This window comes from Jaculus jaculus, chromosome 1, assembly GCF_020740685.1.
Source record: "Jaculus jaculus isolate mJacJac1 chromosome 1, mJacJac1.mat.Y.cur, whole genome shotgun sequence".
NCBI classification, from domain to species: Eukaryota; Metazoa; Chordata; class Mammalia; order Rodentia; family Dipodidae; genus Jaculus; species Jaculus jaculus.
In genome coordinates this window covers 166,326,562-166,351,400 of record NC_059102.1, presented here as the reverse complement: position 1 = coordinate 166,351,400, position 24,839 = coordinate 166,326,562, and the positions used below count along the sequence as shown (strand labels likewise).

The following is a 24,839-nucleotide window of genomic DNA, read 5'->3' as shown; positions in this document are numbered from 1 at the left end:
GGGTCTGCATGGTAGAGATACTTGCTCAATCATGTTTGTTGCCCTTTTATTCACAATAGCTAGAGAATGAAATAATCCTAGATGTTCATCAACTGAGGAATGGATAATGAAGATATTGTACATATACACAATAGAATTCTATAAAGCAATAAGAAAAGTGAAATTCAAAGGAAAGTTCATGTAACTGCATTAAGTTATACTAAGTGAAGTTACCCAGTCTCAGAAAGGCAAATGCCACATATGCAAATCATATCATGGAATAGATTGGTTTGTTTATAAGTTGTAGCAAGCATCATTAGTACCAATAAGGAAGCTGTAATGAGAGGAGAGGCAGGGAGGGATCAGATGATTGGTTAGCAGACAGGCAACTGGAGGGACCAAATACAGGGAATGGAAGGGTCTGTGAGGGGGGAACAAGGGCAAGGGAGGGAGGGGAAGCAGGACATACATAAAATACAATGGCATGTGTCAGTTCCATAGAAAACTACCTCTTTTTGGCTAATTAAAAGATACAATTATCTTAAGTGGGGGGAGAGACTTTGGATAGGAGCATCCTACAGGGGTGAAGAAAGCTTTAGTCTAGCTGGTAAATCCCAACACCAGACTTAGGTTACCCCTCACAGTAAGCTGTTGATCAGAGAAGCCCATGAAGTTCCCAAAACAATGTAGCCCATTGGCAAACTCTTGGTTATCCTTCAGCACTAAATGACAAGACCTTATTGCTGAAGATATGGCACATAGAATTCATGGTACATTGAGAGATTATGCTGGAACAGAGATGGAAGTCAGCTCTTTGTTGGCTAGTTCTCATAGTGCTGGTAAGTGCTTTGCAAGCTTCCAGGGGATAAAGGTCACCAACATCATGAACAAGCAGAGGATCCTGCAAGGTATAAAACCAACCAGCCAGGCAAGATGTACCCACAAGTACAATAACTGCACATATGTTATGGGGGTAATCAAATGTATTTTGACTGGATATGAGGCTTGCCCAATTGGATTGAATTAATGCCTGGTACTGAGTACCAAAGGAATTGGAGAGAGTTTCCATTGGTGCTGCTTCTGTGGTGACCCTGACAACCTGCACCAGGGTGATGGGAATAGACACTGAAGACACTCAATACATGCAAAGCAGAATTGCAGAAGATGCTGAGAATTCAACACTGTACTGGACTTAAAGCACAACCACCAACAGGGAATTTTGTGGAAAAGGAGGCAGAAAGATTGAAAGAGCCATAGGATGGGAGGGAATATCCAGAGGCATCGCCCTGTCACACATTGACAGATTGTGCTCTTACAACTCATAACCCATAACCCCACGGTGAATGCCAGCAATCCCAGAGAGGAGGACTCTCAGTGGAATAGGAACAGGGAGAGGGGAATGATGATGCCACCACATGATGTGTCCATACAAAATGTCTTCTTAATAAAACAAAAACGTCTATGGCTTTGAAGGTACTAGAACCTAGAGGGACGATTTCATGCGTTTTGGCTAAAAAGAGAGCTTATGCTATTCAAAAAGTCTACTAAATGTCTATACTTATCCCCTTTGATCCGTGCCGCTCTTACTCTTGGCTAGTGAACCTGGTTTTGACATTTAGCAGGAAATACTGTGGAGACCCAAGACTCATCAGAATGACAAAAAACCCAAAGCTGACTGCCTTGCATGAAACTCTGTCACCTCTTTTACATCTGCCAGGGCCCAGACAGCTAGCCTAAAAACCTCCTCTAGACAGAAGGTGGAAGACAGTGAGGAGACACCAAACTCATGAAAGCAGGAAATTCGAGGTTGCTGAGAGTTCAACACTGAAAGAGACTTCTAGCACATTCTCCAAGGCACCGAGAACATTATGGAAGTGATGGCTGGAGGAATGTTAGGGCCACAGGGTGAGAAGTTGTGCTATGATGTGCTGTTCCCCCACTCTCACTGAGGGAATGTCTGTCGATTCAGAGTCATTACTCCTAACCACACTGAGGAGCGCTCTCAATGAAATGGGAGTGGGAGACAGGGGATAGAAGAGTGTGACTAAGGACCCAGGTTCAGTGCCCCAGAACCCATGTAAAGCCAGATACAAGATGTGGCACACGCACGTGGAGTTCATTTGTAGTGGTTAGAGGCCCTGGCACACCTATTCTCTCTCCATCTCTCTATCTGCCTCTCGTTCTCTTAAATAAATGAATTCAAACCCAAGTATGGCCTAACGAGAATATGATTAATTTGCAATGTATTCACATATCAAATTTCTCAGGAAAAAGTAATAAGAGAAAGAAAAGACCATAATAAAAAATCAGATGTGAAAAAGAAACATTATACAGATACAAGTAAATATGAGTGAATCATAAGATCATACTTCAAAAGTTAGTGTTCTAGACTTCTGGGTAAGATGGTGGCTTAGGAGCCTTGCCAAACCAGCCTAGGGAGGGATTTAAGCAAAACCCCAGCAAAATACACTCTTCTTCTGAAAAGTGAAGGAGTATAGGTTATTGTTAGACACAGCGGAGAAATCAGAGAGACCAAGATCCACCAGAAAGGAGGAAAATGGCCAGAGTCCCATTGAGGCGATTGTGGTCCATCCAGCGCAGTTCCACCAGGCATGTCAGGCGGCAGCAGCAGAGATCAGGCAACAGATGTTTCAACTCCATCAGCCTTCTTGCAAAGTTAAGAAATCTGAGGGGAAGACAGCTGAGATCAACTATAGCGCTACTGAAAGTGCGAACAACTCCAGAAGTCTGAACTCTCCCATCCCCCACCATCAGAACTGTGAATGTCCAGTACAGAGCCCTCAGGGGCAGCACAGGCAGCAGAGGGGATCAGAGGTACAGCTGCACAGCACAGGGAGGGATTGAGGTGGGCTCTCAGCATTGGTGAGATTGGAAGCAACCCCAAAAGGTAACAAGACTGACTGAAAAAAAACAAAAGCAAACAAAAACACCCAAAAAACACATATACAGTCCTGCAAGAGCTAATCTCTCTTTCCTTGTCAGGACAGGTTATGGGGTATATATTTTTGGTTGGCTTTACCATTTGCAAATAACCTGTATTTGGGGGTTGAATATTGTTGTCTGTGGTGCTTTAATATATATAGGGCCTTTGTTTTGTGCTTCTGTCATTATTGGGGCAAGGTCTCATCCAGATCCAGGTTGACCTGGAACCCAATTCAGAACAGAAATCTCTACCTCCCGGCTGACAAGATTAAGGGTGTAGAACAACACACACCGTTGGGGATTTTGGCTTTATATGACTAATATGACTATCTGTTTGTTTTAATCCCCACAATTGCATACTTTGTGCTAGTTTTTATTGATTGTGTATGTTTCTCGGTTGAAGTTTAGAATTTGTCAGTAAATTATTCCACCCAGTCCAAGCAAATTCAACACCTAGGATTACTTCAGTGGCTTGACTGGGAGACAAGAGCTACACCTGGTACCTTGAGGTTACAAATTTATGTAACCCTGAGGTTACCTAAAGGTGGATTGCCATGTTTGGGAACACTGCAGATAAGTAGAAAACCCAAGCATCAAATCATTACAGGATGCAAAAGTTGCTACAATATAATACAAGAAACTCAAAGAATCAAGACAATATAGTCCAACCAAAAACAATGAAACGCCTGACAAAGATTTCAAGCAAATGATGGTATCTATGCTCAAAGAAATCAGAGAAGAAATGAAGGGACTCAAAGAAATTAAAAGGAATTAAAGAAAACAAACTTCTGAAAGAGAACACAGGAAGCCAGCTTAATGAAACAAAGAGGTTATTATAAGACATGAGTAAGGAAATAGAAATACTGAAGAAAAACCAGGCTGACATTCTAGCTCTGAAGAATATAGCCAATGAAATAAAAAATTCTGCAGAAAGTCTCACTAGTAGAATGGAAAAAGGAGAGAACAGAATAGCTAAACTAGAAGACCAGGTGGCAGATCTAATATAGTCCAACAAAAAGGAAGACAAGGTAATAGCAAGGTATGAATGGGAATTTCAAGATATCTGGGACACTATGAAAAGATCAAACATAAGAATTCAGAGTATAACAGAAAGAGAAGAATTTCAATCCAGAGGCTTAGTAGGTGTTTTCAACAAAATCATAGAAGAAAATTTCCCCCAAATTGGGATAGAAATGCCAATGCAGATACAAGAAGCTTTTAGAACACCAAACAGACAAATTCTGGAAAGAACCTCTCCTTTCCATGTTACAGTTAAACTACTAAACACATAAACCAAAGAAAATATATTGAAAGCAATTAGACAGCAGAAGCAAGTCACCTACAAAGGCAAGTCCATCAGGATCACAGCAGATCACTCAAACTGATGTATTCCAAGTTCTGAAAGATAACAACTTTCAACCAAGTTTATTTCACCCTGCAAAGCTATCTATCCAAATTGATGGAGATTAAATAAGGACATTCCACAACAAAAACAGGCTAAAGGAATTTATGACAACTAAACCAGCTCTACAGAAAATATTTGAAGAAATTTTTCATGCTGAAGAGAAAGCAAAACACCCAGAGGAGGAATTAGTAAAAATAAAGCACACCCAAATAACAGTTAAAACAAATGAGTAAAAGGAAAATAGGAAACACTACAAAATAAGAATAGTGAACATAAATGTGTACCTTTCAATAATAGCTCTTAATATCAATAGCCTCAATGTACCATCCAAAAGACACAGGCTTGTAGATTGGATTAAAAGGCAGGATCCTGCCATTTGTTGCCTCCAGGAAACTCATCTCTCAATAAAAGATAGATACCACCTTAGGGTGAAAGGATGGAAAATGGTATTTCAAGCAAACTGGCCTAGGAAATAAGCAGGGGTTGTTATCCTAATATCTTACAGGATAGACTTCAAACCAACATTAGTGAGGAAAGATAAAGAAGGCCATTTTATACTGATTAAAGGAACACTCCAGCAGGAGGACATTATAATCCTAAACATACATGCACCTAACATGGAGACTCCCAGTTTTATGAAACAAACACTATTGGACTTAAGGTTACAGTTAACATCAAATAAAATTATAGTGAGAGGGCTGGAGAGATGGCTTAGCAGTTAAGCACTTGCCTGTGAAGCCTAAGGACCCCGGTTCGAGGCTCGGTTCCCCAGGTCCCACGTTAGCCAGATGCACAAGGGGGCACATGCGTCTGGAGTTCGTTTGCAGAGGCTGGAAGCCCTGGAGTGCCCATTCTCTCTCTCTCCCTTATCTGTCTTTCTCTCTGTGTCCGTCGCTCTCAAATAAATAAATTTAAAAAAAATTATAGTGAGAGACTTCAATCCCCCACTCTCATCAATTGACAGGTCATCTGGGCAAAAAATAAACAGAGACATCTGAATTAAATGATGTTATGGAACAAATGGACCTAAAATATATCTATCTATAGACCATTCCATGCAAATGTGGCAAAATATACATTTTTCTCAGCAGCACATGGAACATTCTCTAAAATAGACCATATATTAGGACATAAAGCAATTCTTCACAAATATAGGAAAATTGAAATAATCCCTTGTACTCCATCTGACCACAACGAGATTAAACTGCAAATCAGCCACAAGAAAAGCTACAAAGCATACATAAATTCATGGAGACTAAATAATACACTATTGAATGATCAATGGGTCATTGAAGAAACTAAAAGGAAATCAATAAATTCATAGAATGAAATGATGTTATAATACAACATACCAAAATCTTTGGGACACAATGAAGGCAGTACTAAGAGTGAAATTTATAGCTTTAAGAGCCTATATTAAGAAATTAGACTTAACAAGTAAACAATTTAATGCTCCACCTTAAGGCCTTGGAAAAAGAAGAAAAAGCAAACAAAAATCAGTAGACAAGAAGAAATCATAAATATTAGAGTCGAAATTAATGAAATAGCAACAAAAAAATCCAACAAATCAATGAAACAAAGAGTTGGTTCTTTGAAAGGATAAACAAGATTGATAAACCCTTAGCAAATTTGACCAGAAGAAAGAGAGAAGACACAAAAGTTAATAAAATTAGAGATGAAAAAGTCACCATTACAACAGATATCAAAGAAACACAGACAATTATAATGATATCCTTTAAGAATATGTAAGTTTGAAAATCTGAAAGAAATGGATGATTTCCTTGATTCATATAACCTACCAAAATTAAATCAAGATGAGATAAATCATTTAAATAGACCTATAAGAAGTATGGAAATTCAAGCAGTTATAAAAAGTCTCCCAACTACAAAAAGCCCAGGCCCAGATGGATTCACTGGCAAATTTTACCAGACCTTCATGGAAGAACTAACATGCTTCTCAAACTTTTCCATAAAATAGAAAAGGAAGAAATTCTACTGAACTCCTTCTATGAAGCCAGCATCACCCTCATACAAAAACCAGGCAAAGACAGAACAAAAAAAGAAATTACAGACCAATCTCCCTCATGAACATAGATGTAAAAATTCTGAACAAAATATTAGCAAACAGAATACAAGAATATATCAAAAAGATTATTCACCCTGACCAAGTTGGCTTTGTTCCAAGGATGCAGGGATGATTCAACATATGCAAATCAATAAATATAACACATCATATAAATGGTCTGCAGGACAAAACTCACATAATCATCTCAATAGATGCAGAAAAGGCATTTGAAAAAAATCAACATACTTTCATGGTAAAAGTATTACAGAAACTGGGAATAGAAGGGACATATCTCAACATAATAAAAGCTATTTATGATAAACCTACAGCCAACATAATACTAAATGGTGAAAAATTCAAAGCTTTTCCACTAAATTCAGGAACAAAACAAGTGTGTCCATTGTCCCCACTTTTATTTAATATAGTACTGGAAGTCCTAGCTATAGCAATAAGGCAACAGACACTCATAAAAGGGATACAAATTGGAAAGGAATAGATCAAATTATCACTATTCACAGATGATATCATTGTATACATAAAAGACCCTAAAGACTTTACCAGTAAACTGTTAGAGCTGATGAACACTTTTAGCAATGTAGCAGGATACAAAATAAATACACAGAAATTAGTAGCTTTCCTTTATACTGACAACAAATGTGAGGAGAATGAAATCAAGGAATCTTTCCCATTCACAATTTCCTCAAAGAAACATAAAGTAACTTGGAATAAATTTAAGTAAAGAAGTGAAGGAGCTTTACAATGAGAACTTTAAAACACTCAACCAAGAAATTGCAGAAGACACAAGGAAATGGAAAGGTATCCTATGTTCTTGGATTGAAAGAATCAATATTGTGAAAATGTCAATCTTACCAAAAGCAATCTACACGTTTAATGCAATCCCCATTAAAATTCAATGGCATTTTTTCACAGGAATAGAAAAAAAAATCCTAAATTTCATTTGGAAGCAGAAAAAACCTTGAATAGCCAAAACGATTTTGAGCAACAAAAATAAGGCTTGTGGTATCACCATGCCCAATTTTAAGCTATATTACAAAGTCATAGTATCAAAACAGCATGGTGTTGGCACAAAGACAGACATATAGATCAATGGAATAGAACAGAGGACCCAGATGTTAATCCAGGCAGCTACAGACATCTGATTTTTGACCAAAATGCCAGAAATATTCATTGGAGAAAAGACAGCATCTTCAACAAGTGGTGCTGGGAAAACTGGATATCTATATGCAGAAAGATGAAATTAGATCCTTGTCTTTCTCCATATAGAAGAATCAAATCCAAGTGGATCAGGGACCTTAATATCAGACCTAAAACTCTGAAGTTGCTAGAGGAAAAGGTAGGGGAAACCTTTCAACATATTGACATAGGTAATGACCTTCCAAATATAACCCCTATTGCTCAGCAAATAAAACCACTAACCAACCACTGGGATCTCGAAATTACAAAGCTTTTGTACAGCAAAGGACACTGTGAATAGAGCAAAGAAATGACCTACAGAATGGGAGAAAATCTTTGCCAGTTACACATCTGACGGAGGATTAATATACAGAATATACAAAGAACTCAAAAAACAGAACAATAAGAAATCAAACAACCCAATCAAAAAATGGGCTATGGAACTAAATACAGAGTTCTCATTGGAAGAAATACAGATAGCATATAAACATCTAAAAGAGTGTTCTACATCCTTAGTCCTCAGGGAAATGCAAATTAAAACTACCTTGAGATTCCATCTCTCTCCCATCAAATGGCTACCATCAAGAAAACAAATGACAATAAATGTTGGTGAGGATGTGGTAAAAGGGGAATGCTTCTGCACTGTTGGTGGGAATGTAATCTGGTACAGCCATTGTGAAAATCAGTGTGGAGGTTCTTGAGGCAGCTAAAAAATAGATCTGCCATATGATCCAGCTATAGCACTCCTAAGCATAAATCCTAATGACTATTCTCACTACCTTAGAGATACTTGCACAACCATGTTTTTTGGTGCTCTATTCACAATAGCTAGGAAATGGAACCAGCCTAGATGTCCATCCACAGATGAATGGATAATAAAGATGTGGCAATCCACACAATGGAGTTCTATTCAGCGGTAAATAAAAATGAAATTATGAAATTTGCAGGGAAATGGATGATCTGAAAAAGATTATACTAACTGAGGTAACCCAGGCCCAGAAAACCAAACATTGCATGTTCTCTCTTATATGTGGATCCAAGCTACAAATGTATATACTTGTGGGTAATCTGGAACCAAAAATCAGCAAAGGCCCATAAGCTAGAAAATGGCCATAAGGGAGGGAGGGGAGAGAAGGTCTTAAGAGATTGGTATTGTATATATGTAAGTAGAAGAACAGATTACAGGGAGGGGAAAGGCCTAAGCAAGGTCAGGGGAAGATATTGTATAGAAAAAGGTGTGTGGGGGGATGGTCAATCAAAATTAAAGATATTCTGAATAAGACATATGAAAATCTACTTTCTTAAATAATGGCACATCCAGAAGCCATAGATTATTACTAGAAAATTTTCAGTGCCTGGGATGGGCTACCTTCCAGTAAGCCATTGGCCAGAGAGGTCCCTGTTGCCTCCAAAACAATACAGGCTATTGCCAAGCTCCTTGGTTCCCCATGAGAAAGAGATGGTAAGACCCTATTGCTGAAGACTTCACATGCCTGGGTGGCAAAGTCACTGAGAAATCAAGCTGGTGCTGAGCAGAAAACCTTCTCCCTGTAGCCCAGCCAACTGAAAGCTGGAAAAAGCTGCACTGTATGCCATCTTATGGGAGACAGAAGTCATCAGCAGTGAAAACAGTGGACACTGGGAACTTCAAGTTTGTCCAGACAGGCCAAATGACTGAATGGGTGCAACAGTGGCATGTCTGCTCTGGGGGAAACCAACTGCTGTCTAATTGGACTGAAGGTCCACTCTGTGGGAAGGAATACATGCCTGGTACTGAAAGCCTAAATAAAGGCCTATGGCAGGGGAGGTCATGAGCCTTAGGGGTATAAAGCCTGCTCTTGTCTGGATAAATGCATATAGTACTCTCCCCAAATTGCTCTGAAAGCACTACACTTAATGTTCATACTAATATATTAATGTTACTCTCACTTCTGGTTAGAGAAGCTTCTCTTTTCAGATGGCGATGACCACTAGGCTGACCCAAAAGGCAACATAGTGCTGAGAAGAAGGGACAGAGCAGTGTCCAGCACTGAAACATCTCACACCCTCCAAGGCTCAGGGTCCATTGTGGAAGAGATGGCAGAAAGAATGTAAGAGCCAGAGGAAGAGTACCACCCCCTACATACAACTGTCCAGACAGAATTTGGCCTTGATATCCAAGACCTTGCAGTGCCTAGCAATACCCACACAAGACCCTCATAATAGGAGAAAAAGATGACAACATCAAATTAAAAGAGAGACTAATGGAGAGAGGAGGAAATATGACAGAGAGCAGAGTTATGAAGAGGAAAGTGAGGGAGGGGAGGGAAACGCCATGGTCTGTTGTCTGTAAGTATAGAAGTTGTCAATGATATATACATATATATTAAAAATTTAGTGTTCTACATAAATTAAAAAACCTAAAAGAGGGTCTGGAGAGATGGCTTAGCAGTTACATGCTTGTCTGTGAAGCCTAAGGACCCCAGTTTTAGGCCCCATTCTCCAGGACCCACATTAGCCAGATGCACAAGGAGGCACATGCATCTGGAGTTCATTTGCAGTGGCTGGAGGCCCTGGCACACCCATTCTCTCTCTTCCCCTTTCTCTTTGTCTGTCTCTCTCAAATTAAAAAAAAATCTAGAAGGTATGGATGAAAGTGTTGATGCTTATGACCTACCAAAGTTAAACTGGAATAAGATAAATAATTTAAACATCTATTATAAGCAATATGATCAAAACAGCAATTAAAAATCTTCTACTCAAAAGAAGCCCATATCCAGATTGATTCACTGTATATTTCTATCAGACTTTTACTGAAAAACTCAATCTACTGCTACTCAGATTATTCCACAAAATAGAAAAGGAGGGCTTGAGGGGACGTTTCCTAACTCCTATAAAGCCTACATTAAACTAATTACAAAACCAGGTAGAGACACAATTACAAAAATATAGACCAGTATCCCTGCTGATCTCAACAGATGCAGAAAAGACTTTGACGAAATCTAACATTAAAGAAAAGCTTTGGAGAGATTAGGAATGGAGTGAAACTATCAGCATAATAAAGGGTACATAAAACAAATCTATAACCAATACTGCACTAACTGGAAAAACACTGAAAGATTTGTGGAAAGGCAAGAATGTCCTCTCTTTGTACTGCTACAGAATATAGTGCTTGAAGTCTTTCAGCTCAAGTGAAAAGAGAAATAAAAAGGATACAAGTTTGAAAGGAAGAAATCAAACTCTCTCCATTTGTAAATGATATTATTGAATATTTAAGAGACCCTAAAGTCTCCAACAGCAAGCTTCCAGAACAGGAAACAAAGTGGCAATATGCAAAGCTAACACACAAAAATCAGTAGCCTTCTTAAACACCAAGGAGAAGCATACTGAGAATGAAATAAGGAAAACAGTCCCACTAACAGCAGCATCAGAAAAAAACTAAATATCTCAGAACATACCTAATGAAAGAAGTGAAAGACTACAACAATGAAAACTTTTAAAAACTGAAGAAAGAAATTGAGGAATACACCCAAAATGTAAAGCTCTGCCATCCTCATGGGTTAGAAGCATAAACATTATGAAATGGCATAGTCCTACAAAATATATATATATAAAGATTCGCTACAATCCCAATCAAAATTTGACCCTGGGTAGTCAAAACTCTGGGAAGTCTAAAGAATGTAGCTGAAGGTATTACCATAGCAGAGTCCAAGTTACACTATAAAGCCATAGTAATACAAAAAGCATTTTACTGCCACAAAAAGTTCCATAGACCAGTGGAATAGAATAAAAGGTCCATGTTTAAATCCTAGTGACTGCATCCACCTGGTTTTGAAAGAGACAAAAACACACATAAAAAGAGAGCATGTTCCACAAATAGTGCTAGGAAAACTGGATATCCACATGTAGTAAAATGAATCTAGGCTCTTATTTCTCACCATGCACACACACAAAAAATCAAATCCAAATGGATCAAGGACCTCAAAGTAAGACCTGAAATCCTCGGATAATTACAGCAATAACTAGGGATAATATTTCAAGATAAAGGTGCTGGAAGGGACTTTCTGAGTAAGTCCCCTAAAGCCCAGAAAATAAGGCAAGCGACGAATGTAGTGTTTCAGAGCAGAGGTGATGCCTACAGCCAGCATTGCAGCCCCAAGGGTGGAGCACAGATACTTTTCCCAGGAGCTGGTTGTACATTCTGTTTAAAATATAAAAAGATAATAAAATGGACTAAACACAAGTAACTTTTTTTAAAAAAATTATTTATTTATTTATTTGAGAGCGACAGACACAGAGAGAAAGACAGACAGAGGGGGAGAGAGAGAATGGGCGCGCCAGGGCTTCCAGCCTCTGCAAACGAATTCCAGATGCGTGCGCCCCCTTGTGCATCTGGCTAACGTGGGACCTGGGGAACCGAGCCTCGAACCGGGGTCCTTAGGCTTCACAGGCAAGCGCTTAACCACTAAGCCATCTCTCCAGCCCCACAAGTAACTTCTCATTATCACTGTGAGGTAGCTTTTCTAGGTAACACCAGTGATAATAACATATTCCTGGTGGAAGAGAGACCAAGTCATTGTAAGCGAGCATAACTGTGACCATGATGTGGGGAGGCCAGGCCCAGCCCCACGTCCTGATACATATCTGGCTCAATGGGGGCTTTCAGGGACTAGAATTACCCAGGGAGTAGCTGAAAACACTGCAGAGTTTATGACTTCACTGCATAACTGCCTGTAGAGACACGTGGTGGCAGACAGGGAGGAGGTTCTGTGGGTCATATGTGGAAGTGATGGTTGTCACATTCCTTGCCCTCCACTGTCATGAACTCAAACACTTGTCTGCACACCTCTGGATCCCATAGACTCGTTGTTTGTCCAGACAGTAGAGTCAAACAGATAGGTAAATAACACTTTAGCTTTAGTTCATAACATCTTGCAAGTCTTTTTTACTTAATTGAATTTATTTATTTGCAAACAACATATATATATATATATATATACATATATATATATATATACATACACACACACACATACACACATATATATGGAGAGGGAGAGGAAGAGGAAGAGGGAGAGGGAGAGAGAGAGAGAGAGAATGGGCATGCCCGGGACTCTAGCTACTGCAAATGAACTCCAGATGCATAAGGTATTTTGTGCATTCAGCTTACCTGGGTGCTGGGAATGGCACCCAGGTCACTAGGCATTGCAGGCAAGTGCTTTAACAGCTGAGCCATCTCTCCAGCCCCTGTGAAGTCCTTTCACTGTGACTGACTTTGTAAAAGTAGGGTTGCTTGCATGAACATGACTAACAGTGGGTTTATTTACTGGAGAGAGAGAATGGGTGCACCAGGGCCTAAAGCCATTTTATTTATAGACCTTAATTTTGGTTAACACTCCCTCTATTCCTTCTTGACCCTTATCCCTGCTTAAACCTTCCCATAGTTGTGCATTTTTTTGAAGTAGGGTCTCGCTGTAGCCCAAGCTGATCTGGAACTCACTACGTAGTCTCAGGGTGGCCTCAAACTCATGGTGATCCTCCCACCTCTGCCTCCCAAGTGCTGGGATTAAAGGCATGTGCCACCATGCCCAGCTTAATTGTGCCTTTATATTCTCCCTTAAGTCTCTCTTCCTGGGCTGGAAGAGATGGCTCAGCAACAAAGGGTCTGGCCTGCAGAATCTAATGACACAGGCTTGATTTCCCAGCACCCACATATAACAAATGCACAAAGGGCTGCATGCATCTGGAGTGTATTTGCAGCCACCAGAGGCCCTGGTGTGTCTATTCTCACCCTCCTCCTTTTCTCTTTCTGCTTGCAAATAACTAAATAAAACTATTTTTTTTAAATATGTTTTTAAGCTGGGCATGGTGGCACACATTTTTTAAAAATATTTTTATTTATTTATTTGAGAGCGACAGAGACAGAGAGAAAGACAGATAGAGGGGGAGAGAGAGAATGGGCGTGCCAGGGCTTCCAGCCTCTGCAAACGAACTCCAGACGTGTGCGCCCCCTTGTGCATGTGGCTAACGTGGGACCTGGGGAACCGAGCCTCGAACCGGGGTCCTTAGGCTTCACAGGCAAGCGCTTAACCACTAAGCCATCTCTCCAGCCCAAAACTATTTTTTAACATCTCTCTTACACCCTGGCCCCTTTCCTACCATCTGGCCTCTACACTCACTCCAATTTAAATACAAAAGTATAAAATATAAGCTCAGATCTGCATCTCAGAGAAAACATATGGCATTGGTCTTCCTGGGCATGGATTTTCCCCACTCACTATATTTTCCAGTTCCATTACTTTTCTTGAAAATATAGCAATTTTATTTTTTCTTGACAGCTGGATGAAGTTCCATTGTGTATATGTACCACATTCATCCAACACTTGACATCTACGCTAATTCTATTTTCTAGCTATTGTGAATAGAACAGCAATGAACAAAGATGTGTTAGAATTTCTATCGGGACATAGGAGGGGTATAGCTGGGTCATATGGTGGTTCAATTTTTAGCTTTTTGAGAAACCTGTACACTGATGTCCACGGTGGCTTCACTCATCCACCACCACTGAATCGGGGTTTTCATCTCTTCACCTTTGTCATTGGTTTCCTGAGGAGAGCCATTCTCCCTGCTTCCGAAGTCGCTTCTGTTCCCATGAGGGGCAATATTGCCCACACCCCAGCATGTGCATTAGAAGTGGAACCGGAATGAGCATTTCACCCTGGACATCATCGCTTTACCTGTTCACCCCTGGCAGTTCCAATTCCTCCTACAGTGTTCCTAGGCACTGTGCATGGAAGGGCAGGAAAACTGTCTACAGATCTGTCCATCTGCTTCTTTCATAAGTTGTGAACCAAAAGGATCAGGCCTCAGGGTGGACACAATAGCAGTGCTGAAAGTAGAACTCTGAGTAGAATTCTGAGCACAGCTATCCGCCAGCCAGAGGACCTCCAAGTGGAGCTGAGCAGGAGAGCAGAAAAACATTCTCAATGAGGGATCCATGCTGGAGAGGAATAAAGCTTTTTTCTTACTTCAGTGTCGCCAACAGGTACTTTTAAAATACTTTTTATTCTTATTTATTTATTTGAGAGAGACAGAGAGAGGGAGGGAGGGAGGCAGAGAGGGAGAGAGAGGAAAAAAGAGAGAATGGGCATGCCAGCCACTGAAAAAGAACTTCTGCTTTCTTGCTGATCTGGTACCAGCACAGGGTGAAGGAGAAAGGCACAGAGAACACTCAACTCCTACCAAACCAGAGATCCAGAGGCTCCCAAAACGTTATCACTGAAGTAGACCCAAAACAAACCTGAAATGGCTCAGAGATTCATGGAAGAGGGGCCAGAAAAGTTGTTAGAGCCACATGTTGGGACATTATGCCAAGAAACATTGCCTCTTTCTTACCCATAACTGATGGCTGACCCCACAATGCATGATCCACATTCCCCAACATCCCTGCAGAGCGGGGAGGACAGGGAGGAGGCTAAGGATGATACCAACATGGCTGTATACACTGTGTACATAACTACTACTAATAATAATAATTAAAGGAAAAAGAATCCAGACTCATGTACAACCTTGTGCATTTGGCTTACATGGTTCTGGAGAATTGAATCTGGCTCCTTTGGGTTTTCATGCAAGTGTCTTAACTGCTAAGCCATCTTTCCAACCCCCAGGTGTACTTTTTAAGAGTTTTATTTTGTTCATTTACTTTTCTCTTCTTTCTTCCATCCTCTCTTTTTACCTTACTTTCTTTGTGTGTTAGTGCACATGTGGTCCATGAATCTCTAGAGCTCAGAGGACAACCTTAGGGTTTTATTTCTTTTATGCCACCTTGCTTGACAGTGGTTCTCTCCAGTTTTTTGTCACGAAAAAATGCCACACTAGCTAAATGAGAACTTGATGATTTTCTTGATTCTGTCACCTTTGCTGTAGGTTCATAGAGTTTCTGAACTCCAGTCATCAGGCTTACAGAGAAAGTACTTTTTTTGTTTTTCAGTTTTCAAGGTAGGGTCTCACTCTAGCTTAGGCTGGCCTGGATTTCACACTAGTCTCAGGGTGGCCTCAAATTCACCGCGATCCTCCTACCTCTGCCTCCCAAGTACTGAGATTAAAGTGCACCACCACACCCAGCTCCAGAAAGCACCTTTAACCACTAGCTAAATCCCCAGTGCTCAGCTGCTCTTTACTAAAAGCATATATAAGAATCAATCACTAATATTTGCACTTAATTAACTTTAATGCAAATGACGGCATATAAGGTTTCAACATTTGTTTTGTACTTTACAGGGAGAAGGAGAAAAAGCAGAGAGAAAAGTTATGATTTGTGGTATCAGCTGCTTGTCCATGAGCTTACTCGGTAGTTCAGATAGACAAAAGACTTGAAGGCATTGACACGCTTATACACAACTCACTGTTATATATTGCCTCCTGGAAAACAAACATGAAGACATAACTTAAAAAATATGCTCTGCCTTCAAAGTCAAACATTGAAAAGCAAAACTTATCTTTTTGATTTTTACTTTTTTTTTTTTTTTTGAGGTAGGCTCTCACCCTAGTCCAGGCTGACCTGGAATTGACTATGGAGTGTCAGGCTGGCCTAGAATCAGGTAGCAGTGAGCCTACTACCTGGCCTTTAGAGTGCTGAGATTAAAGAATGTGTCACTATGCCCAGCTACATTTTTTTAAAATTTATTTATTTATTTATTTGAGAGCGACAGACACAGAGAGAAAGACAGATAGAAGGTGAGAGAGAGAATGGGCGCACCAGTGCCTCCAGCCTCTGCAAACGAACTCCAGACATGTGCGCCCCCTTGTGCATCTGGCTAACGTGGGACCTGGGGAACCGAGCCTCGAACCGGGGTCCTTAGGCTTCACAGGCAAGCGCTTAACCGCTAAGCCATCTCTCCAGCCCCAGCTACATTTTTTAATGACCATTTAACATCACTGATAGCTATGGAGTCTCAGGGTGGCCTCGAACTCAAGGCGATGCTCCTACCTCTGCCTCCGGAGTACTGGGATTAAAGGCATGCGCCACCAAGCCTGGCTCCAGCTACATTTTTTAATGACCTTTCAACATCACTGATAGCTTGAAAGTAAAGCTGATTATGAGTCAGGTGTAGGAGCTCACACCTCTAATCCCAATACTTTAGTGGCTGAGGGACAGAGATCACCGTAGACTGAGGCCAGCCTGGGCTACAAAGTTAGTTCCAGGTCAGCCTGGGCTATGGTGAGCGCAGACCTCAAGAGAAATCAGATTATATACCTATTCTAACATACATGAACTATGTATTGCTATTAGAGACTGCTACTGTTTCTTGATCCTTCTCCAAAGGCTTCTCTTTATTACTTTTGTGCCAAATTTCTTGATTTTGTTTGAAATAATTTATTCAATAGCCATTCTTTAAATTAGTTTAAGAGCTATCAACTTAAAATATTCTGATATCACCCTTTCAAAACAGAGCTGAACAAATTTATACTCAGATGAAAATGAGCTTTATAGATTCATCTATTTCCTAAAATATTGAAGGCCTACATCATTAGTTTTTAGTTCTGTGGAATCTTGCAAGTGAAACTGTGAATAATTCCTGAAACTTGAATATTTTAAAAAACCATTATATTCAAGTGTGATGATTTTCTGTTTTGCTTTGTATTTTTGGGTGTATTCTGCGTTTGTCTTCTATGGAATGCATAAAAGAGAGTATTCGAACTTTAAATCCTAGAAAGCACATATTTGCAATGAGAAAGATTACTCATTATTAATTCATTAAGTGTTGTTTTACAGAATCCACCATCCATAGTGTTCTTAGAATTGTCATCTACTCTGCTTAGTTCATGGGTTGTAAATGAAAGGGTACATGCTAAGCAGACCTTTATCCTATCAAGTTTGGTTGGTTAGAAGTATATTTTAAATACTTTAAATTAGGTACATTGAACATTGCTCAAGTGGCATTTTCTGGAGCCCCCTCCCCAAGTCTCATGAACTAGAATGAACACATACTTTCAAGTGACCCACATTCTCTGATCACTGCCACACATGAGGAATTCTTAAAAATCAGGTGTTTTCTGCAATTGAAATGTGACTGTTTGTGTGAGAGGAGGCATGTCCTAGTGCATATGTGTGTGTCTGAGCAGAGCGTCTGTGTGTCCTATGGAAATGAAGGATAAGAAAAGCCATCTGGAGGCTTCTTTACTCTCTTTTGCCTTTTCATTTATTATTATTATTTTAAGTATCATTTAGTGTGTGTGTTGCGTGTGTGTGCATGTGTATTCTAGGGATGCATGATATTGCAAATGAACTCCAGATGCATGTGTCACTTTTTGCTTTTGTCTTTATGAGGGTGCTGTGGAATTGAACCCAGGATGGTAGGCTTTCTAAGCAAGTGGCTTTAAAGGAGAGTGAATTTTTCCCAATCCCTCATTTATGATTAATTGACAACTGTCCAGAAAAATACCTAGACTTATCACACAATTACATGACATTTTTTTACATAATTTGCAAAATGCTTTGTTTGACTTTCTTAGTAATAAATTCAGAGCCTGATTTTGCCTGGTCAGGGATTTTTTTAAATACACAAAAGATAAAAGAAAAAAATACCATCATCACTTCAACGTTGGCAAGGGTTTCATTTGACTGCTTTAGAAAGCACTCTTTCAATTCTTGCATAGCTGCTTTAGTTGATTCACCAGCCGTGAAACGTGAAATCGATTCCAGATATTCACTTATGTTCACATTCGGATCAATTGTGTCAGCAACCACTTTATCCAGACTCTCACAGCCAGAAGTACCTGAAGAAACATGAGATTCATCACTGAAAGCTTAAACTCTGTGGTGGTTTACCTGTTATGACAATCATCTACCTCCTTGGGTCTCAGTGGAGACACAGCTTCAGCAAGATGATGAGACAGTTTTCAGCTTTCTCAATTCTAGGACAGAAAATTTAGGTTCTGAGGTTCCCCTAAAGCCCTGCAAACCCTGCCTGTAACACACCAGTCCAGAGCAGACAGCATCATACAAGCTTAGTTAGCAAGGACAATGAGGATGTGAGATGCTCTGACTTGGTGGGACTGAACATTATTTCATTTTTCTTACTTCACAGTCCTTCCAGGGTCTGTGGGATCTTTGAGAGCATCAGCTATATTTTCAAGTATCCTGTAAATCCTGGACCTAGAATGTTATCCATTAGCTCGGTGAACTCTCATCTGCACCAAAAAGCAACTTGAAACAGAAATTCTACTTGAAGTGATTTCACAGGCCAACTTGTGGAAGAGAAAAGCTCTCGACTGGGATTTACATGATTTGGTTTTCTGATTGCCATTGCAATTTTTGGTCAGATTAGCTGAGCACTTTCCTCTTTTCCTAATTTGGGTTAACATTTTTCACGTTTTTAGTTTTACATTTAAATTAGCTTCTGCCATATTTGTTTTTATTGTACATTTTCAAACTTTTTTTATTAAATCTTCTGTCCTTCCTCTCTACCACCACCTGACCCTCCTTGTGCCACTCCACCTAGTCTATAGGCACCTCTCTGACTTCAGGCCACTTGTGTCCTTTTGCCTTGCCTCAGATTCCTCAACACCTTTCCCTCTCTCATGATCTCTTTTCTAGTTTCACAGCCTATGCCACACTCACCTCCACTTACTTGTACACATGTAAACAGTAGAAGTCAGGACTCATAAATGAGAGAGAAGATGCCTTGTAGTTTTGCTTTCTGCGTGTTGTGCAAGCTTCTTAAACAAGTGGACAAGGCAATGCAGATTTTACAAATTGACATCAACTGTACAGACCACATTGCGCAGGTGACATCCATGTGCTGACTACATGCTGGGAGTCAGGGCATTTTCCTCTTTTATTACTGGGAGATGACTCCAGAGAGCGTCAGTTGTCCTCCCTGTCAGGGTTGAATCCAAACTTGGGGAGGTAAAGGGACACCTGGAAAGACTGAGAACTTTGCTTCAAATATCTGTCGTGTAGCCCACAAGCTGTTTAACTCCTTGGCCACATGTTACAGTTTCAGATGTACCTGTGGGATGTTTCTCCTCTCCTTCCATATTGAGGAGACACATGAGTAACTCTTACAGTTAACCCATTGGGGCCCAATGTCTCAGTAATACCATATATATCTTTGCTTGTCTCACTGAGATATATAATTCTAGTATTTAGGCTTCAAACTTGTCATGGACTGCAGGGCAGCTGTGATCATATTGGGACCCCCAGTGTGATAATGACATACTACATATAGCTCCAGCAAGTCTCAAACCCACCCCAGAGATCCCTCTTTGATTATTTGGATAGTGAAGATTTGAGGGCAATTGCATAGACACTTGGTATGAGGGTTGACCTGGATTGGGAATTCTTCCCAGGGGGACCAGGCAATGATGTCTGGCCCTAGGCAGTCCTACCTTGCCCAGAACTCACCTGCATAGCAGTAAAGGGGGAGGGCAGCAAGCATGAAGACCATCACTAGCTTCATGTTGAGGCAGGCCTTGATGGTTGTTTCAGAGGACAAGAGAGCGATCGGAAATTCACTCCGAAGCAGAGGACCTGGAGCTCCCCTATTTATTGCTCAGGCGTCACCGCAGCCCTCATAGGAAATGAGAGCACGAGTCATGGGACCGGCCTGGCCTCGCACCAGGAAGCACCAGGAAGACCACGGAGAGCCAGCGAGGCCTGCGATTTGTTTGCAGAAAATGAGGACACAGAGTTTGTTTTCTCAGCTTAAGACTTTTTGGTGAGTGAGTAATGACACAGGTCAATAGGCAAAATGTTTGAAAATACTTCAAATACAAAGCAGATTTAAATACCACTGGACTATTTTTCTTTTACTGTATTTTAAAGGTGGTTTCCTCCTCCTCTCTTCTCCTTCCATTCTTCATCTTTATCATATTTTCTACTTCACCAACTTCCTTCTCTATCTTTCTGTTTTGTCATCTTTCTTCTGTCTCCATTTCTTTTCTTTTTTAATTTTTATTTATTTATTTATTTGAGAGTGACAGACACAGAGAGAAAGACAGATAGAGGAAGAGAGAGAGAATGGGCGCGCCAGGGCTTCCAGCCTCTGCAAACGAACTCCAGACGCGTGCACCCCCTTGTGCATCTGGCTAACGTGGGACCTGGGGAACCGAGCCTCGAACCGGGGTCCTTAGGCTTCACAGGAGAGCGCTTAACCGCTAAGCCATCTCTCCAGCCCTGTCTCCATTTCTTACTCTTATCTTCTATTTCCTCTCATATTGCAAGCAGCTTCATTTCCATTACATCTACGTCTGCTGATTTAACTGGTATGCAATGCTGCACACCCACTCTGCAAGGGAGGCTTTCCTTGGAAACTCATTTCTTTAAAGTTGTGAGTAACTTACCAACTTTCGATCCTTTTAAACGATGAATTCCCCTTATCAATCTTATTAATTCTCTCACAGATATAAGAACATTTTCTCATCTGTGAGGTGTTTTGCACTGTACTTCCACTGATTCAAAGGACATTGTGAATAAGCAGAGCCCCTGCTGTTTTAGATAGGAGGGCTGAATGGTGCACGAGTCATGCAGATGGACATTCAGGTCCCGGCTGCAGCAGCTGTTCATGACTTGTCCTTGGGCAAGTTATACTGTTAGTCTGTCAGCTTCCTTTTACCCACTGGTCAGATGGGATCAAATGATACCCAGCAGAGATTTTCTTTTAACTTATTTCTGTATTTTTTAAATAAGGGTGGCAGATACTATGTATGAACGAATAGCTTATCACATTCCTAGCATATGATAACCATCAATAGTCAGTGGGAGATTTCTGGTCCAGCCACTATGGACTCAGTATGAAGGTTTACAGCCCGATGGGAGACACAGGTCATCAGTGGTGAAAACAGTGGACACTGGAAGCCTCCAGTTTGGCCAGACAGGCCAAATGACTGAATGGGTGCAATAGTGGCAGGTCCGCTTTGGGTGAAACCAACTGCTCTTTAATTGGACTAGAGACCCACTCTATGGAAGGGAATACATGCCTGGTACTGAAAAGCTAATCTAAAGCCTGTTTCAGGGTAGGTAATGAGCCTTAGGGTTATAAAGCCTACTCTTGTCACACTAAATGCATATATTATTCTCACCAAACTGCCCTGAAAGCACTACATTTAATGTTCATATTCATATATTAAAGCTACTCTCACTGTTGGTTAGAGAAACTTCTCTTTTCAGATGGTGGTGACCACTGGGATGACCCAAAAGGCACCGTAGTGCTGAGAAGAAGTGACAGAGGAATGTCCAGCATGGATCTATCTCTATTACACCCTCCAGTGCATAGGGTGCATTACAGAAGAGGTGCTAGAAAGAATGTAAGGACCAAAGGTAGGGTACCACTCCTTACAAAGAAACTGTCCAGACAGAAATTGGCCTCAATATCTATGACCTCACAGTGCCTACCAATACCTTCACAAGACCTGCATAATAGGAGAAAAAGATGATGACATTCAAATAAAAGACAGACTAATGGAGGAGAGGGAGGTATATGATGGAGAGTGGAGTTTTGAAGGGGAAAGTGGGGGAGGAGAGGGAATTATCATGGCTTATTGTCTGTTAGTACAGAATTTGTCAATACATTTTTATTTTTTATTTGCATATTAGTTATATACACCATGTACATTAGTTATGTACATGGTGGTACCATCATTAGCCTCCTCCCTGTCCTCCCGCCTCCAAAGGGACCCTCCTCATTGGAGAATGTGGGTGGTTCATGGGGGGGGTAGCCATAAATTATAGGGAAGATACATACATACATATTGTCCCAACTTATGGCTCGAACAATCATTCTGCTCCCTCTTCCATGATTTTCCCTGAGCCATGTTGTGTTTGTTTTACGCCTACTTCAGTGAGAAGGTCTTGGGAGACTCTGTGTCTCTGTATCTCTGGTATGGTAGGAGATGAGTGTTCTCTGTTCTTTTTTTATTTTTTATTTTATTTTATTTTTATTAACATTTTCCATGATTATAAAAAACATCCCATGGTAATACCCTCCCTCCCCTACCCACTTTCCCCTTTGAAATTCCATTCTCTGTCATATCCCCTCCCCATGTTCTCTGCGCTTATCTCCTTCAGCCTTTTGCTGGTATCAGGTTTACCATGAAAGCAGCACTCTTGCTTATTTCCCCAATTATCCTATGGTTTCATCTGGGACACTAGTGAGGTGTGATGGGTTGATTCTTTCCTCAGGATCTGCATCCATCTGAAAAAGAGAAGCAAATTCTGCAAGGAAGAGTGAAGTCATCACCAGATAATGGGATAACCATTATTATTGCACTTGTGTGAGCATCACGTCAGGTTGTTTGCTTCTGAGTAGCTTAGAGCATGAGTTTCTTGGCCATGTGTTGGTCATTTTCTCCCTGGTGCTCATGTAGCACCTTCTGGGACTAGAAATGGTAACTGGCTGGGGTCACTCCATGTTCTGTAAAAACAGCATAGCATATTGTGTCTTCATCAACAGGGTCTTACCATTAATCCTTGTGGGGTCATCAAATACTCTGACAGAAATCTGTCTTCTTTTGGGACCCCATGTAAGTCTCTGATCAACAGCTCATTGTAGATGTTAACCACATCCTGGTACTAGGAGGTACAGGCCAGCACCAAGGGAAAGGAAGGAAGAAAATGATAGGTAATATAATAGAGAAAAGAGAAGAGGAAGAGGGAGAGATTGATTGAGATTGAGAGAGGGAGAGAAATAAGAGATTAAGATTAGTATTCATCATACACTCTCCTGGACCCTGTGATTCAGGTGTTCCCTGTAAGGACCTGATGAAGTTTCAACCTTTTAGCCTGTCTTTCAGGATATAGGATTTTATGACACCATTTTCATTTGAGTCAAATTTTGTCTCCCCCTAAACCACCCTTGCCTTCCCCTCCAGCTCTACCCTCTCTATTTTCTGGTCCTCAAGATGCATATTAGGTATGTCAGCATTTTGAGCAGATTCAGTTTGGAAGCCACAGATGAGTGAGACCACATGACAGTTACCTTTCTGTGATTGGGTGACTTCACTGAGAATGTTCTGCTTTGAGTTCCATCATTTTTCTTCAAATTTCATTGTGTCATTTTTTTCTTACTGGTGTGTAGAATTCCATCATGTAGATATACCACATCTTGATTATGCATTCATCTAATAATGGACATCTGGGTTTATTCCAGCTCTTAGCTATTATGAATTGAGCAGCTATAAATATGGTTAATAAATATGGCAAATCACTCTGGATTGAGACATGGGGCTTTAGGGGTAAATTCCCAGTAAGGAATAACTGGGTGTGTTGGTAACTCTATAGTCAAACTTTTTAGGAGTCTCCATATTGGTATCTTTAGTGGTTGTACCACCTTACATTCCCACCAACAATGAATGAAGGTTACTATTTCTCCATAGCCACAGTAGCATTTGTTTTCATTAGATTTTTTAATGCTTGCTTTCCTTACTCTGGGTAAGGTGGAACCTCATATTTGTTTTAATTTGCAGTTCCCTGATGATTAGGGATATTGAACATTTTCTTAAGTGTGTGTTTTCCATTTGTATTTCTTCCTCTGGGAACTCCCTGTTGAGTTCTCTACCCCATTTTGTGAGTGGATTGTTTGACATTTTATTGTTTAAGTTTTTGAGTTCTTTGTGGATTCTAGAAATTAGGCCTCTGTCAGTTGTACAGACAACAAAATTTTTCTCCCATTCTGTGGGTAATCTATTGGATCTGCTTATTGTATGTTTTTCTGTGAAAAAACTTTTCAACTTCATGAGCTCCCAATGGTTGAGTGATTGTTTAATTTACTGAGCTACTGGGCATTTGTTCAAGAAGTCTTTTCCCACCTCTATATCATGGAAAGTTCCTCCTATTTTTTTCTCCCAGTACTAGCATAATTTCTAGCTTATATTGTGGTTTGTGATCCATTTGGACTTGAATTTTGTGCATGGCCAGATGTGTGGATCAGGTTTCATTTTCCTGCATAAGGTTATCCAATTTGTCCAGCGCCATTTGTTGAAGATGTTGTCTTTTTTCTAGTCTACATTGTTAGGGCCTTTGTCAAATATCAAGTAGCTGTAGTTGCTTGGCCCAAAGTCTGGATCCTCAATTCTGTTCCATTGGTCTATATTCCTGTTTTCATGCCAGTACCATGCTGTTTATATTTCTATGGCTTTGTAATATAGCTTTAGATTGGGATGTGGTGATGCCTCCAGAGGTGTTTCCTTTGCTGAGGATATGCTTGGATAACCATGGCCTTCTGCCATTCCATTTGAATTTTGAGATCATTTTTTCTATCTCTGTGAAGAAAA

General features: G+C 40.4%; 1 protein-coding gene across 1 annotated transcript in view; it reads right to left on the bottom strand.

Moving 5' to 3' along the window:
- Scgb2a2 (secretoglobin family 2A member 2) overlaps window positions 1–20,029 on the bottom strand; it is a 39,778-nt gene extending 19,749 nt beyond the window's left edge. The window contains exons 1-4 of the mRNA XM_004672990.3: window positions 19,975–20,029; window positions 18,154–18,344; window positions 15,971–15,986; window positions 11,705–11,766 (exon numbers count right to left, since the gene is read on the bottom strand). Coding sequence (XP_004673047.3) covers window positions 11,705–11,766; window positions 15,971–15,986; window positions 18,154–18,344; window positions 19,975–20,029 — 324 coding nt within the window. The remainder of the gene's footprint in view (window positions 1–11,704; window positions 11,767–15,970; window positions 15,987–18,153; window positions 18,345–19,974) is intronic.
- Between the last annotated feature and the right edge of the window lie 4,810 nt (window positions 20,030–24,839).